The 16,556-nt window shown below is 41.9% G+C and overlaps 2 protein-coding genes across 2 annotated transcripts; both read left to right on the forward strand.

Annotated features, from left to right (window-relative positions):
- Window positions 1-951: 951 nt before the first annotated feature.
- Window positions 952-5,877, forward strand: LOC103172108 (extracellular calcium-sensing receptor-like). The gene is made up of 6 exons (XM_042339204.1): window positions 952-962; window positions 2,132-2,423; window positions 2,830-3,660; window positions 3,859-4,086; window positions 4,744-4,867; window positions 4,967-5,877. The coding sequence occupies exons 1-6, from the start codon at window positions 952-954 to the stop codon at window positions 5,875-5,877; spliced, it is 2,397 nt and encodes a 798-aa protein (XP_042195138.1).
- A 4,839-nt stretch (window positions 5,878-10,716) lies between these two features.
- LOC103172109 (extracellular calcium-sensing receptor-like) lies at window positions 10,717-15,825 on the forward strand. The gene is made up of 5 exons (XM_042339171.1): window positions 10,717-10,998; window positions 11,597-12,427; window positions 12,645-12,872; window positions 13,998-14,121; window positions 14,915-15,825. Exons 1-5 carry the CDS (start codon window positions 10,735-10,737, stop codon window positions 15,823-15,825), a joined length of 2,358 nt encoding a protein of 785 aa, XP_042195105.1. The 5' UTR covers window positions 10,717-10,734.
- The last annotated feature ends 731 nt before the right edge of the window (window positions 15,826-16,556 follow it).

Here is a 16,556-nt window from a genome sequence, read left to right on the forward strand (position 1 = left end):
AAAAATATGGTTTGATAAAGAACAGTCAACACAGATTTGTTAGAGGCAGATCGTGTTTGACAAACCTAATCAAATTTTTTTATGAAGTGACTGAGAGAGTGGATCAAGGTAGTGCAGTCGATGTAGTTTATCTAAGTTTTCAAAAGGCATTTGACAAAGTGCCACATAAGAGACTTATAAACAAAATAGAAGCCCACGGTGTTAAAGAGACTGTGGCAACATGGATCGAGAACTGGCTGGGAGACAGAAAGCAGAGAGTGGTAGTTAAACGGTTGCTTTTCTGACTGGAGGGAGGTGTGTAGTGGTGTCCCTCAGGGGTTGGTATTGGGACCACTGCTCTTTCTGATCTATATCAATGATCTGGACCTGGATATCGGGAGCACAATTTCCAAATTTGCAGATGGCACTAAGCTAGGAAAAGCAGTTAATGGTGAGGAGGATAGTACCAGACTACAGGAGAACTTAGACAGATTGGTAAAATGGGCAGAAAAATGGCAGATGAAATTTAATGTGGAGAAATGCAAAGTGTTGCATTCTGGTAGGAATGAGGAGGCAATGTAAGCTGATGGTACTATCTTAAAGGGGGCAAATGAACAGAGAGACCTGGGGGTCCACATGAGCAGATCTCTGAAGGTGGCAGGACAGGTAGATACAGCTGTTAAAAAAAGCATACGGGTTACAGGGTTTATAAATAGGGGCATAGAATTCAAACGTCAGGAGGTTATGTTGAATATTTATAAAATGCTGTTAGGCCTCAGTTGGAGACTGTGTTCAGTTCTGGCACCGCACTTTAGAAAAGATGTTCGGGCATTGGAGAGGATGCAAAGGAGGTTTACCAGGATGGTACCAGGAATGAAGGACCTTAGTTATGAGGAGAGATTAGCGAAACTAGGATTATTCTCCCCAGAGCAGAGAAGATTAAGAGGGGATTTAATAGAGGATTTCAAGATCATGAGGATTTGGTAGGTTGAACCGGGAAAAACTGTTTCCATTGTAACCCAAGGACACCGATTTAAGATAGTTGTTAAAAGAAACAGAGGAGAGGTTAGGAAAAATGTTTTCACCAGTGAGTTGTTGGGATCTGGAATGCATTACCTGAAAGGGTAGTGGAAGCCGATTCAATAACAACTTTTAAGAGAGAAATAGATGGGTATTTGGGGAGGACAGGATTGCAGGGCTATGGAGAGAAAGCAGGCCAGTGGGATTGAGTTGATTTCTCTTTTCAGAGCCTCCTTCTGTGCTGCATGTTTCTATGATTCTATGATTTATACACACTGTTTGTTGGCTGGAAAATTACACATTTATTTAAACTGCAAGCCAAAAAAGATTTAGCAAATAATTACATGGACAGTTTTCTGTTTCATATATTAGAAAAAAAATTCACTGGCCTCATAGGTTTATTATCATGTTCTTATCAACTAAAACAAGAGGAACTTGCATTACCGAGAATATTTGTGTTGTACAGGCTATATATGGGCTGCTCATTGCTTACTGTTCACTGCTCATTGCTCACTCACTTTGGGAGGACTTGGGACATCCTACTGATGTGAAAGGCGCTATAAAAATGTAATTTTGATGTGGTTGCTGTTGTGTGTTGGGAAAGGATTCTAGGCTCCATGCGAAGTTCACTCTATCCGAAATATCCATATTTCAGGCTGTTTAGTGTCTTGAAGCACTTAACAATGGCTTAGTGTGCTAACTACTCCCCCACCCACCACCATTGCTGGGGGGATACGATGTTAACCCTACACCCAGTCTGCTTGCTCAGTTGGACATGAAAGATTTCCTGGCAATATTTGAAAAAAAATTGAGATGCCCCGATGTCACCTAAATTGTAAACAGATTCTTTCAGACATTCTTTATGTCACAGGCGTGTTCTTTATGTCAAATGCCAGATTTATTATTGTTATTATTGAATGCATTTGGCCCAATGAAAAGTAATATTACTTACATTAAAACAGTGCCTTTCACCTCGAGATGACGTCTCCAAGTTCTTAACAAGATGTACTAAAAAGTGTAATGATTGTGGTCTCACAGGCCCATTCTATTCAAAAAGCACCTCGCTGAAGCTGACATGCAATATACAGGACTCTGATATAACTGCAACATTAATGGTGGATTTCTCATGCAGTTTGGATTTTAGAGCCTTCCGTCTGGTCAATACGATGATGTTTGCAATAGAGGAAATAAACCAGAACCCAGCACTGCTTCCTGATATTACTCTGGGATATAAGATTTATGATGACTGCGGATCTTCCAATATTGCCACTAAAGTAGCACTGAGCCTTGTGAACGGTCAAGGAGCAACAGAGGATGACCATAACTGTGAAGGGCCTCCTAATGTCCCAGCTCTTGTTGGTGGTGATGGATCCTCGGAGTCCATAGCTGTTGCAAGGTCAATTGGTCCATTCAGAATCCCAATGGTACGTTATCACATTCATATTGGTGCGAAGTCAGTTACTCTCTGAACAGAAAATAAATATTTAACATTTCACAAACATTTAAACCACGAATATTGTGGACTAAATATCTAATATAAGTATTCATGTCTGCTATATTTGAAAAAGTACCAAATGGAAATTGTCCCTTCTTCCAAATTTACTTACACATTGTTGGGTCACAAACATCCCAACCGACCGCGCCTCAGCCCCCCCCACCCCACCCCCCCACAAAAACATGACGGCTTCTTATTTAAGGAAGCCTTAGTTCATGACTAACTATGCTGGAATGGTTAAGTTTGGAAACTATGATACTCATCAAATGTATGTAAAATAACATGTTATTATTTAGATCTGACTGTTTTCTGTCTAAATCTATTATCAACTGCAGGTCAGTTACTTTTCCACATGCGTCTGTCTCAGTGACAAAAATGAATTTCCCACGTTTTACAGAACCATACCCAGTGACTACCATCAGTCCAAGGCTTTAGCTCAAATCATTAAGAAGTTTGGATGGACGTGGATTGGGACTATCAGAAGCAACAATGACTATGGTAACTTTGGAATGCAGGCATTTGTAGACATTGCGCAGGAACTTGGCATTTGCATTGCCTTCTCGGAATCATTTTATAGAACAGATCCACTTGAAAAGATAAAAAAAATTGTAAATATAATTAAGTTATCGACCACAAAAGTTGTGGTGGCTTTTGCTGCCCCGAGGGAAATGCAGTTATTACTCAAAGAAGTAATACGACAAAACCTCACTGGAATACAGTGGGTGGGAACTGAAGCCTGGATAACAGCCCAACTTATTGCCCCAAATGAAAGTGCGAGATTTCTTATTGGAGCAATTGGCCCAGCGATTCCTTCAGCAGAAGTAAAGGGATTGCAGGAATTCCTTCTGAAAATTCATCCGTCTAAGTTTCCCGGAAATAGTTTAGTAAAGGAGTTTTGGGAAACTGCGTTCCAATGTAGTTTCTGGTCAGGAAACACAAGCCAAACAAACACAACATCCACATTGCAGCAATGCACCGGCAAAGAAGATGTAACAGAAATACACAATGGATATTCTGATGTAACTATGGATGGAATTTCCTACAACGTATACAAAGCGGTGTACGCTTTAGCTCATGCACTTCACAATCTGCTTTTGTGTGAGAGAGGAAAAGGACCATTTATGAACAACACCTGTGCACACACATCAAATTTTCAGCCATGGCAGGTAAGGAAGCATTCGTACATAAAACATATCTGTATTGGTAACCAATATTTTGTGTAATTTTTGAATTATGTCAACCTACTGACGATTGTTAAGTTACTAACCATCTCATATAATAAACATTATCGTTCATGTAATGTGACGTTATGATTCCTCAATGCTGCCTTACATTTGATCATATTCTTTGATATTGTTGTACAGATTCTCCATTACCTACAGTCAGTAAATTTTACATCTAAATCCGGTGACAGAATTTATTTTGATGAAAACGGTGACCCTGTGGCCAAGTATGACTTGATAAACTGGCAAAAGAATTTGAAAGGCGTTGCTGAAACTCGTGTAATTGGCTTCTACGATGGTTCCGCATCTCCAACCCGGGAGCTTACGGTGAATGAGGAGGCTATCGTGTGGAGCAATGGTCAAACTGAGGTAGTTTTCTATTTGCTTTAGAAAATAAACAATTACCATGAAGGAGAATGTCAAACAATACTTAAAAAGAATCAGTTTGTTAGTCGATTGGTGCATCACTCTTCCAGGGATAATAGTTCCTTCAAAAAAAATATTAATTTGGTCAATCAATCCAAGACTGTTTTTGGGACGCTGCTGTGCACAATTGGCTGTTGCGTTTCGCCTACAAAATATACAGTCAATTCACTTTACAGAATGTTCTGTGAAGCGCTTTGAGATGTCTCAACAACGTGATAAGGCACTGTATTAAATCAAGTATTCTTATTTTATGATTATAAAATATTATAGCAAATTGCATTGATAACATGCTCTTCACATACTTTTGTGACTTAGAGTGCTTTACAGTGGCCGAGCTGAGTTGGATAATGAGGGAGAGGGGAGGTGATTGTCGGTGTGGTAGGTTGTGAGATTTAACTTAAGACCGAGTGACAGGATAAGAATGAGGTACGGAGGGAGAGTTTCAGAGTTTTGGTGCAGAATTAGACAGCTTTGGGACAATTCATATTTATATTTCTAATTAGTTTATTTGGCTTCTTTTCAGAAACATGCATTTATAAAGTCATTACTGATTAATTCACCTGCATCATTTTATTTGACAAGTTTTATTTTTATTCTGAGATCCCACGTGCGGTTTGCAGTGAGAGCTGTATTCCTGGAACAAGAAAAGTTTCCAGAAAAAGCCAACCCGTGTGTTGCTTTGACTGTACAGAATGTGCTGAGGGAGAAATCAGCAACATCATAGGTGAGTGTAAAATTCCTCTTCCTATTTAACGCTTCTCTTTCAAAAACTCCCTTTAGTAATATTCATGCCATACTTACTGAATTATCGTACCTTTCCCAGATTCCACAGACTGCATTAAATGCCCTGAACAATATTGGCCCAATCAGCAGAGAGATCGTTGCCTACCAAAGGAAATAGAGTTCCTCTCCTTTACCGAAATGCTGGGAGGTGTATTGCTGACATTGGCTCTGGTGGGAGTGAGCACCACAATAAGTATTGCCATTGTCTTCTTCACACACAGAGACACTCCTATTGTTAAAGCCAACAATTCTGAGCTCAGCTATCTGCTTCTCTTTGCATTAACGCTGTGTTTTCTGTGCTCAGTGACTTTCATTGGCGAGCCCTCAGTCTGGGCTTGCATGTTGTGCCACACAGCATTCGCTATCGCTTTCGTTCTCTGTATTTCCTGTATTTTGATTAAAACAATCCTTGTGATTCTGGCGTTTAAGGCAACTCTTCCAAACAACAACATGGCCAAATTGTTCGGGCCTGCTCAGCAGCGTTGGAGTGTATTCCTCCTTACCTCTGTTCAGTGCCTGATATGTACTCTCTGGTTAACTATATCACACCCATTTCCCATGAGAAACACAGAATATTACAGAGAGATTATCATTCTGGAATGTGACCTGGGCTCTGTGAGCGCCTTTTATTCTATGGCGGGATATATTGCTTTCCTGGCCGGAGTGAGCTTTGTGCTGGCGTTTCTAGCTCGGAAATTACCTGATAACTTTAATGAGGCTCAATGTATAACCTTTAGCATGCTCATCTTTTGTGCTGTTTGGATCACTTTTATACCAGTTTACATCAGCTCTCCTGGGAAATACACCGTTGCTGTCGAAGTCTTTGCTATTTTAGCCTCGAGTTTTGGGTTATTGTTTTGTATTTTTGTTCCTAAATGTTACATTATTTTGATAAAACCTGAAATGAATACTAAAAAACACTTGATGGGCAAAGTACCTGCAACTGAATAAGCACTGCCCATCACGGATATATGATCGTGTGCAGCAGAATGTAAACATATCATGTCTTCATTAAATGCAAAATGAAAATAACCATGTAAATTGTTTCATATATATACACTCGTATACGGTATTGTTCATGGTAGGATTTCCAAAATAATAAAATAACTGGAGTTTGATCACACGACATTTAATGTTACATTCGAGCCAACGCTTTGAGGTGAGACACCGACAGATATACAACTTGTGCGATATGCGCACATTGGCAGGATGCTCCTCAATGACAGAGCAAATGTCCACGTGTGCATTACATACCAGTGTGTGTGTGCATTGTATACACCGTGTTAGACAGCATTGCCTTCCCCGTTTGGTATCCGGAGACCACTCACATATGTTCACACCGTTTGGAGACACAATTATATTCCATGTATAGCGTCTCCCAATTACACCCGAAAAAAGGAAGCAATACCCACAATGCAATGCATAACAACGCCCCTTGTGGAGCGATGAGATTTTGCAGCTCCATTGTGGGAGTCGGTGGGGGGGGGTACCCGGGGTCCCCACCTCACGGTCCCAGTACCTTTATCCACAAGGCAAGTCAAACTCAACCTTTTTGGTGCACATGTGGAAACCCATCACCATCCTGAACAATATCCAAACCAAACTGAGATTGGTATATATCCACATACACTGGAAATACTAGAGAAAAGATTGTTGGAATGCAATGAGCGCTCTCTGTCTGGAGGGAAGCATCCGCTGACCTTGCTTACAGATGCAATTTGGCCAGAGCCAAGGCTTGGGGACAGCAGAGTGTACATTGCGGTAACTGCTGGTCTCTAACCAGTTAAAACCACATAGCTTGGCATTGGTATTGCTGTCTGCCACCCCCCTGCCCCATTCACATTTCTGCCCCTTCTACACCCCACACTCCGCTACGCCTGTATCAATCTTACTTTCCCACCTCCCTCCTCACCTTATCTCTCTCCTGGATCCCATCACTGCCTCCCTCTGCTCCAGCTTGGGCATCCCCTGTGAGGCCCACCGTGGCTCTAAGTGATGGTTGTCCCAAAGCAAACACCCCAACTTCCCCATCACCCACTCTCCATCCATCACCTACTCCAATAACCCCCAAGCTGCCTCCATCCTCACCTCTCATGCCAAGTGGAAGGTGGTTCTATACTTCTTTGTGTCACCAATGAAATATTTGCTTGGCTCCATCCTCCTCCGCTCTGGTCCCTTCGGCAACAACAACAAATTACATTCGTATAGCGCCTTTCAAGTCAGGCAGACATCCCAAGTCACTTCTTCCTCCTCAAAAATCCCACCCTTGACCCCTCCAACCTCGCAATCTACCGAACCATTTCCAACCTGGTCTTCCTTTCCAAAGCTCTGGAACGTGTTGACGCTAACCAGCTTTGCTCTCACCTCAACCTCCACTCCCTCTTCAAGTCCCTCCAGCCTGACTTCCATTCTACTCTTAGCACAGAGACAGCACTTGTCAAGTCCTGTTTGTTTGGATACTGTTCAGCATGGTGATGGGTTTCCACATGACAGCACCCTCTCTCTGTGATCAGGGCTGCGTCTGTCTCCCCGTCCTCTGGACCTCTACACCGCATTCACAGAGTTGACCACTCCATCCTCATCCATTGCCGCTCCTCCTTCATCCACCTCATTCAGATCGCACTAGTTCGAGTCTTACCTACACAAATCTACTTCTCCTCTTCCAGCTGAGAATCCAGGTCTGCCAATGTTCTCTTGGCTTGTAAGGTAAGGCCTGGGTGAGCAAAAACTTCCAACAACAAAATGTTGACAAGACGGAAGCCATACTCATTGGCTTCCATCAACGTCTTCTATCCTGTGGCTCTGACCTCCTCAACTTTCCTGGCCTATCCCTCAAACTTACCGAACCAGTGCGCAACCTCGGCATCAGGTTCGACACATAGCTATTCTTCCTTACCCACATCCGGTCCCTGACCAGGACAGCCTTCCTCCACCTCCACCACATTGCCCACCTCTTACCGTACCTTATCCCAGACGCAGAGGCTTGATTCTGATATTCTGTTGGCAAATAGGTCAGCTTGGAGCCAGTTCAGTTCCAAACCCCGCTTACCCCCACCCCCCGCCATCCACCCCCACCCCCAGCGAAATACGGCAGTGAATTGTGCACAGCAGTGTCCCACGAACAGTCATGGATTGAAGTTACCGATTTATTTTAAAAGGAATTATTATCTCTGGAAAAACGATCCGCCAATCCACTAACAACTGGGTTCCTATTTACTGCGAGGCAAATGGTGGCGTGTGGAGTAAGGAAACTTGCCCAACATTTCGCCCTGCCGGGAATCTAACCCAGGTCTCTCGTCTGCGAGGGGAGTGCTCTAACCACTGAGCTACAGGACTGCACATAACAAAGTATAGTATTACTTAAGGTTTGCTACTGTCTGATGAGATTCAATATGCTTTGTAGTAGCATTTTTTCATATTCTGGGAATTCTCTGCAAAGAAAGCCAACCTTCCTACCCAATTTCTACCAGTTCGCATTTCATTGGCACGACTGACATCACATTCTTATTAATTATTTATTTTTCTGATTACTAATACAGATATATATATTGTGTGTATTATCTTTAGTCTGGATATTATATATATCTATAGTTAAGGCAAACAAATGAAAAGAATGGAAATTTTTAACATGGTACAAAAAATACATTAGCTGCTTGCCAGCACCTTGGGTCCTCCTCCTGACGTGAAAAGCTCCAACAAATGTAAATTGTTGTTGGTGTTGTTGTTAGTCAGCAGGTTCCTATGCTAAAGGAAAAATAGTGCTGGTGATATTGATCGATTTGCATGGAGTTATTTGAAAGACATAAACAAGTCCATGTGGTCTCCAGCGTCCTGTTTCCATTTCCAAGGTGAGGAGATTCTTATCCACTGGGATTATCACGATGTACCTGTGGTTTGCATTGTTAAATCTGTTTGAATGAGTAAATTGAACCACAAATCATTGCAAAGAGAATATACTATATATATCTGCGCAATTAACAGCCAGGATTCAAATAGAGAGACAATCAGCACCTGTTTCCGAAACGCATTACAATGTACCGTCTATTTTTGTGCTTACTCTTTGCTAGTTCTATGTGGGAATCAAATGAAGAGACCTGCAAACTACAAGGAACGTTTAATTTACCCCAAATATCGATAGGTGGAGATATTGTTCTTGGAGGGATTTTTAATATACACGCTGGTCGATTTAATCAAATTAATTCTTTTTTTACTGCACCCGAAGAAACAAAATGCAGAAGGTGAGCTCTGTAATATGATGAAAGATGGTCTGTTTTAGATTCATAGTTTCATAGAATGTTACGGCACAGAAGGAGGCCATTCGGCCCATTGAGTCTGTGCCGGCTCTTTGATAGAGCAAGTCACTTTCACTAACCCCAATACTGCTGTTTGTAGAGCAATCCTCCCAGATCCCTCATGATGGGATTTCGAAAACTGAATTCAAATCACAGGAGTGAATTGTGATCACAAAATATTGCACCATATAATGATTTTACCAGATATTATAATTTCCACTAATTCCTCACAAAATAACTCACCCTAATTCAGTTTCCTTTCTTAGCATCAATTTGCTGTCCTGTCAGACTGGTTCAATTGTGACAATTTGCTGCATCGCATTTCACATCTGTTACACCTTTCCAAGCACTTTACAGGCTACACTGTAAAGTGATCAGATTGTGTTGTGTGGGCAAACGCGATGGTCAATTTGTTCACAGCAATGTCCCAGAGCTAAAGCCATGAACTAAATGACCAATTTTATTGGTGGGTTGTTATAATAATAATAATCCTTGCATTTGATATAGGCTTTTCACGTCGGGAGGACGTCCCAAAGCGCTTCACAGAACACACTGTAAAGTGAAATGACTGTATGTTTGTGGGCGGTAGCACAGCAATGGCCCACAAACAGTCGTAGATTGAAAATGACCAATTTATTATTGCTTTGTTTTTTTGGAGGGATTATTATTAGGAGTGTGGAGTAAGTAAACTTGCCCAAGGTTTCGCCCTGCCTGGGATTGAACTCAGGTCTCTCGCTTGCAAAGCGAGTGCTCTAACCACTGAGCTACAGTCCTCCTGTTGGCCAGGACATCGAAATAAACTCGCTTCTCTTTGGGGGCTACTCTTAATTTTGATCCAGGTGATTCAAGCCCCATGTTGTCACTCTGAAGTTATAAAGTTCTAAGATCATATTATGATCTTTGTACTTGATAAGGCATTCTCCATATGAAATACTAATGCAGCGCTGGGGAATCCTTGTTTTGTTGCTGGTAGCGTCCTTCTGAAGAGACGTTAAACCGATGTCACACCAGTGTTTTCAGGTGAATGTTAAAGATTTCATAGCACTATTCGAAAAGAGAAGGGATATTATCCTAGTGGGACATTCTGTGTGTAAACTCGCTGCTGAGTCTACTAATAAAATCACAAATTTCCTTCATAAAAGTCCAGTGTAGTTTCAGATTACTTCCAATTTCCAGATATCAATAGTGAGAAGATCTTCGATCCATGTTGCTTTTCATTAACCACAACTCTACAGTAGTCATTTTCCCCCATGCTGTATTTTGATTTGATGTTTCAACCTGTTCACCTTCAACTCGTTATCTATGCCAGTTTTGTTGTAGAATATAACATCATCTTGTATTTACATACGGCCCTTTTTGAGAGCAGTATCTTCGAGCCTTATTTTGAGTGTAACAGACAGACATTTCCCATCATTGTACAAAATAGCAGTATTAACATTAATTGTATGTAACAATTACCTAATTCATCTGTTTATCACCCAGTTTTGATTTCAGAGTCTTTCGCCTTGTGAACACAATGATTTTTGCAATTGAGGAAATAAACGAGAACAGTGCGATACTCCCGAATGTTACACTGGGCTATACCATTTATGATGACTGTGGGTCTCCCACCATTACTACTAAGGTAGCTCTGGGTCTCATGAATGGTCAAAAGGAAGAAGAAATAGAGAGCGGCGATGACTGTCAAGAATCTCCCAGTATCCCAGCTCTAGTTGGTGCTTACGGATCTTCGGAATCCATGGCAGTGGCAAGATTAATAGCTCCTTTCAGAATTCCAATGGTAAGTTCACATAATTAGTTACTGGTTAATGCTTGGTAAATTACAATTTAGAAAAACTAAACATGTAATATCTTACAGAAACAATAAAACTGGAATAAATATTACACATTGAAATTATAATAACATATATTCAATATTTTAGTTATGCAAAATAATCCAAACTAATCTGTTATGTTTACCTTCATTAATACACAATGTGTGGGAATATCTTACTAAACCTATGATGGCTTCCTCATTTAAGGCAAAAACAACAACAATACAAAACATATTGCATTTATATAGCACATTGGGAGGATGTCCTGAGGAGCTGGGCAGTGGATTCAAGCTGGGGATTGGAATCAAAGGAGTTGGAGGGCAGGTAGGGGTGTGTTGAGCTGGGAGGATGACCGAAGACACGGTCAAAGAGGACGGTCTTTAGTTGGGCCATGAAGCAGTCAAGGAAAGGAAGATAATAAAGTGGCTCCAGGAGGTCGGGTCAGAAAGGTTGGATTGAAGAATGCTCAAGCTGGTATATTTGTCGCTATTGATTCAAGGTATTTAGATTATGAAAGTTATATTCTAATTCATGATCTGCCTACACTTATTTTGTCGACTGCAGGTCAGCTACTTTTCCACATGTGCCTGTCTCAGTGATAGGAAAGAATATCCCACGTTTTACAGAACTATACCCAGTGACTATCATCAGTCCAAGGCTTTAGCTCAAATCGTTAAAAATTTTGGATGGACGTGGATTGGGACTATCAGAAGCAACAATGACTACGGTAACTTTGGAATGCAGGCATTTGTAGACATTGCGCAGGAACTTGGCATTTGCATTGCCTTCTCGGAATCATTTCATAGAACTGATTCTCTTGAAAAGATAAGGAAAATTGTAAATATAATGAAATCATCTACAACTAAAGTGATCGTGGCTTTTGCTGCCTCAGGGGAAATGCGGATATTACTCAAAGAAATTATACGACAAAACGTCACTGGAATTCAGTGGATAGGAACTGAGGCCTGGATAACAGCACAGATTATTTCTCCAGATGAGACCTTAAGATTTCTCACTGGGACAATTGGCACTTCAATTCCTTTGTTCGAAGTAAAAGGATTGCGAGAATTTCTGCTTCAAATTCATCCTTCTGGGTTTCCCGGAAATAGTTTAGTGAAGGAGTTTTGGGAAACTGCGTTCCAATGTATTTTCTGGTCAGGAAACACAAGCCAAATAACTGCAGCATCTACATTGCAACAATGCACCGGCCAAGAAAAACTATCAGCTCTGCACAATGCATATTCTGAGGTATCTATGGATGGAAGTTCCTACAATGTATATAAAGCAGTGTACGCTGTGGCTCATGCACTTCACAATATGATCTTGTGTGAGAAAGGAAAAGGACCATTTATAAACAACACCTGTGCACATGTATCCAATCTTCAACCATGGCAGGTAAGGAAATGTTTAATAAGTCAACAGATCTACTTTCCTGTCAAATTTCCACATTGCTTAATTGTAAATTATTTGCATGTTTCACACAGCATTTAACTTGACCTTCGCCTATCAGAAGATATCACTCAGAAATATGGTTCGAAAAAAGATCTTCAAAAGTTTGATGAGAGATATGACATTATAACCAATAAACCATGTATTTTATATTTTTGCAAAGTTACTTCATTACCTACAGTCAGTGAATTTCACAACGACATCCGGCGACAGGGTTTATTTTGATGAAAATGGAGATCCAATGGCCACGTACGACTTGTTAAACTGGGGAATCAATTCGAGAGGCGCTGCTGAAATTCGTGTTATTGGCTTCTACGATGGCTCTGCTTCTCCTGGTCATGAACTCACTTTGGATGAGGAGGCTATTGTGTGGAGCAGTTGTCAAAAAATGGTATATATTTCTTATCAGTTTAGATTAATTCTGGTTTTAAAATAATATAATTTTAAAAATGTTAAAAACAATTAATAGGGATCATGAAAGGCAGCCATTGTGAATACCAGAGCTCGAAGTGACCAGTAATCTTATTTTGTATCTCATGCATTTATTAAATTATTGTCGCTCATTTCTGAACTCTACGCAAAACAAATAGGATTGAAATTTCAAATATTAAACAGCTGATAAATCGTTGATAAATGTGTCCAGAGTTCTCCTTTAGGCTTTGGAGTTCTTGGGCATGAAAAGGAATGCGCTTTTTTTCTAACTCATTAACAAGCGCCAGGAGCAATTAATGAGTTGGACATGTGTTAAAACCTCCACATTATCAGCTGTCTCCACGACTATCTCTCCCCATTCCCGTGACGCGACACTGACCTGCAAAGCAGGCCGAGAGGCAGAGGAATCTTCATGGTAGGCATCTCTTTCCAATGGCCCCTAACATCAGTTACCACCATTAAGCAATGTAAGAAGATGTCCCGTGTGTGTCTTTTCTATTTCTTGTAATCAAGAACAGACCGAGTTGGGAGTACAGCTGCTGGGATTCCGGGTTGAGGAGCACATGGTTACATGTCAAGGACATTGTACCAGCTTCATTGGTATGGGGAGAGCCACGTTGCTCCTGAAGATGGGCATCTCAAAATGGTGGAAGTACTGCTCAATGTCAAGGTGTAGAAGCTGAAGGCATTTGTACATTTTAGGTTAGTTTTACTCTTCTGGTGATGTGTTGCTGTCATAGTAATCCTCATCGTGCTGCACCTGAGATGTTTCTGGAACCGTTATCCAATTAGCAATGTGCTCACGTCCGATGTCTAATGACCAATGACTGATTTTACTGCCTGGAGAGAGGTAAATGGAGTGTACTTGAGTTTCAGTTGCGTCCAAGGCAACATTGCAGCCAATCGAAGATTGGAGTCGACTCTGTGTGGCTGTCCAGGTAGATCAGTGCGTGTCAGGCAATTACAAGGCACCAAGAGGAGAAAGTTACAGGAACCTTTAGCACTAGTTAACTTCCGGAACATTTGTTTTAAATACCTGTATGCTGGCACTATAGTATTCGACAATGTTCATTTCTACACTCAGGTTCCACGTGCGGTTTGCAGTGAGAGCTGTGTTCCTGGAACAAGAAAAGTTGCCAGAAAAGGCCAACCCGTGTGTTGCTTTGACTGTACAGAATGTGCTGAGGGAGAAATCAGCAAAATCACAGGTGAGTGTAAAATTCCTCTTCCTATTTGCAACAACCATTTGTCCTCCACACAGGGTAGCGTCTCAGAGCGCTTAACTGTGGCGGAGCCTGACTCTGATCTGGGCGTGGATAGCTGTCAGCACTGGCGAACACGAAAGAGGGGAGAGAGGGGTTGAGGTGGAAGGATTGAGGAAGAGTGTTCCAGAGTTTAGGGGAGTAGCAGCTGAAAGCACAACGTCCAATGGTGGGGCAGTGGGTGTGGGCGTTGAGCAGGAGGCTGGTGCCAGTCGATTTGGGAGTGAGGGGGTCGGAAGTGTAGGGAATTGCCAGGGAGTGAATGGATTTGAACATGAGAGTGAGATCTTGACGTTGATCCGTTCGGTGATGGGGAGCGAGTGGAACCTGGGCCACAACTGGTGAGATGTGGAGATTGGTCCGGCTCCATATGCGGGCGGCAGAGTTTTGAATCAGCTGATCTTGTGAATGGTGGAGCTGGGGAGACAGGAGAAGTGTTTTGGAGCAATCCAACCTGGAAGTGACAAACACGTGCACGAGGATTTTGGCTGCATTTCGGTAAGGTACGGTCGGAAGTGGGCAATATGGCAGAGGTGGAAGCAATCTGTTTTGATCAGGGACCTAATGTGGGGGAGGATGGACAGTTGGGGGTGGAACTGGACGCCGAGGTTGCGCACTGGTACAGTGAGTCTGAGGAAGAGCCCAGGAAGGCTGAGGAGTTGAGATCCACAGGAGATTTTCGAAAACTCCCTTTAGTAATATTCATGCCATACTTACTGAATTATTGTACCTTTCCCAGATTCCACAGACTGCATTAAATGCCCTGAACAATATTGGCCCAATCAGCAGAGAGATCGTTGCCTACCAAAGGAAATAGAGTTCCTCTCCTTTACCGAAATGCTGGGAGGTGTATTGCTGACATTGGCTCTGGTGGGAGTGAGCACCACAATAAGTATTGCCATTGTCTTCTTCACACACAGAGACACTCCTATTGTTAAAGCCAACAATTCTGAGCTCAGCTATCTGCTTCTCTTTGCATTAACGCTGTGTTTTCTGTGCTCAGTGACTTTCATTGGCGAGCCCTCAGTCTGGGCTTGCATGTTGTGCCACACAGCATTCGCTATCGCTTTCGTTCTCTGTATTTCCTGTATTTTGATTAAAACAATCCTTGTGATTCTGGCGTTTAAGGCAACTCTTCCAAACAACAACATGGCCAAATTGTTCGGGCCTGCTCAGCAGCGTTGGAGTGTATTCCTCCTTACCTCTGTTCAGTGCCTGATATGTACTCTCTGGTTAACTATATCACACCCATTTCCCATGAGAAACACAGAATATTACAGAGAGATTATCATTCTGGAATGTGACCTGGGCTCTGTGAGCGCCTTTTATTCTATGGCGGGATATATTGCTTTCCTGGCCGGAGTGAGCTTTGTGCTGGCGTTTCTAGCTCGGAAATTACCTGATAACTTTAATGAGGCTCAGTGTATAACCTTTAGCATGCTCATCTTTTGTGCTGTTTGGATCACTTTTATACCAGTTTACATCAGCTCTCCTGGGAAATACACCGTTGCTGTCGAAGTCTTTGCTATTTTAGCCTCAAGTTTTGGGTTATTGTTTTGTATTTTTGTTCCTAAATGTTACATTATTTTGATAAAACCTGAAATGAATACTAAAAAACACTTGATGGGCAAAGTACCTGTAAATAAATAAGCACTACCCATTACAGGTATATGATCGTATGCAGCAGAATGTAAACATATCATGTCTTCATTAAAGTCGAAATGAAAATAACCATGTAAATTCTTTCATATATATACACTCGTATACGGTATTGTTCATGGTAGGATTGGAATTTGATCACAAGACATTTGATGTTACATTCGAGCCAACGCTTTGAGGTGAGACACCGACAGGTATACCACTTGTGCGATATGCGCACATTGGCGGGATGCTCCTCAATGACAGAGCAAATGTCCACGTGTGCATTACATACCAGTGCGTGTGTGCATTGCCTGCACCGTGTTAGACAGCATTGCCTTCCCCGTTTGGTATCTGGAGACCACTCACATATGTCCACACTGTTTGGATACAATTATATTCCATGTATAGCGTCTCCCAATTACACCCGAAAAAAGGAAGCAATACCCACAATGCAATGCATAGCAACGCCCCTTGTTGCGCGATGAGATTTTGCAGCTCCATTATGGGAGTGGGGGTGGGGGGTACCCGGGGTCCCCACCTCACGGTCCCAGTACCTTTATCCACAAGGCAAGTCACGCTCAATCTCTTTGGTGCACATGTGGAAACCCATCACTATCCTGAACAGTATCCAAACCAAACTGAGATTGGTATATATCCACCTACACTGGAAATACTAGAGAAAAGATTGTTCGAATGCAATGAGCGCTCTCTGTCTGGAGGGAAGCATCCTGCTGACCTTG

This window comes from Callorhinchus milii, unplaced genomic scaffold (genome assembly GCF_018977255.1).
Source record: "Callorhinchus milii isolate IMCB2004 unplaced genomic scaffold, IMCB_Cmil_1.0 Scaffold11, whole genome shotgun sequence".
Classification (NCBI taxonomy): domain Eukaryota; kingdom Metazoa; phylum Chordata; class Chondrichthyes; order Chimaeriformes; family Callorhinchidae; genus Callorhinchus; species Callorhinchus milii.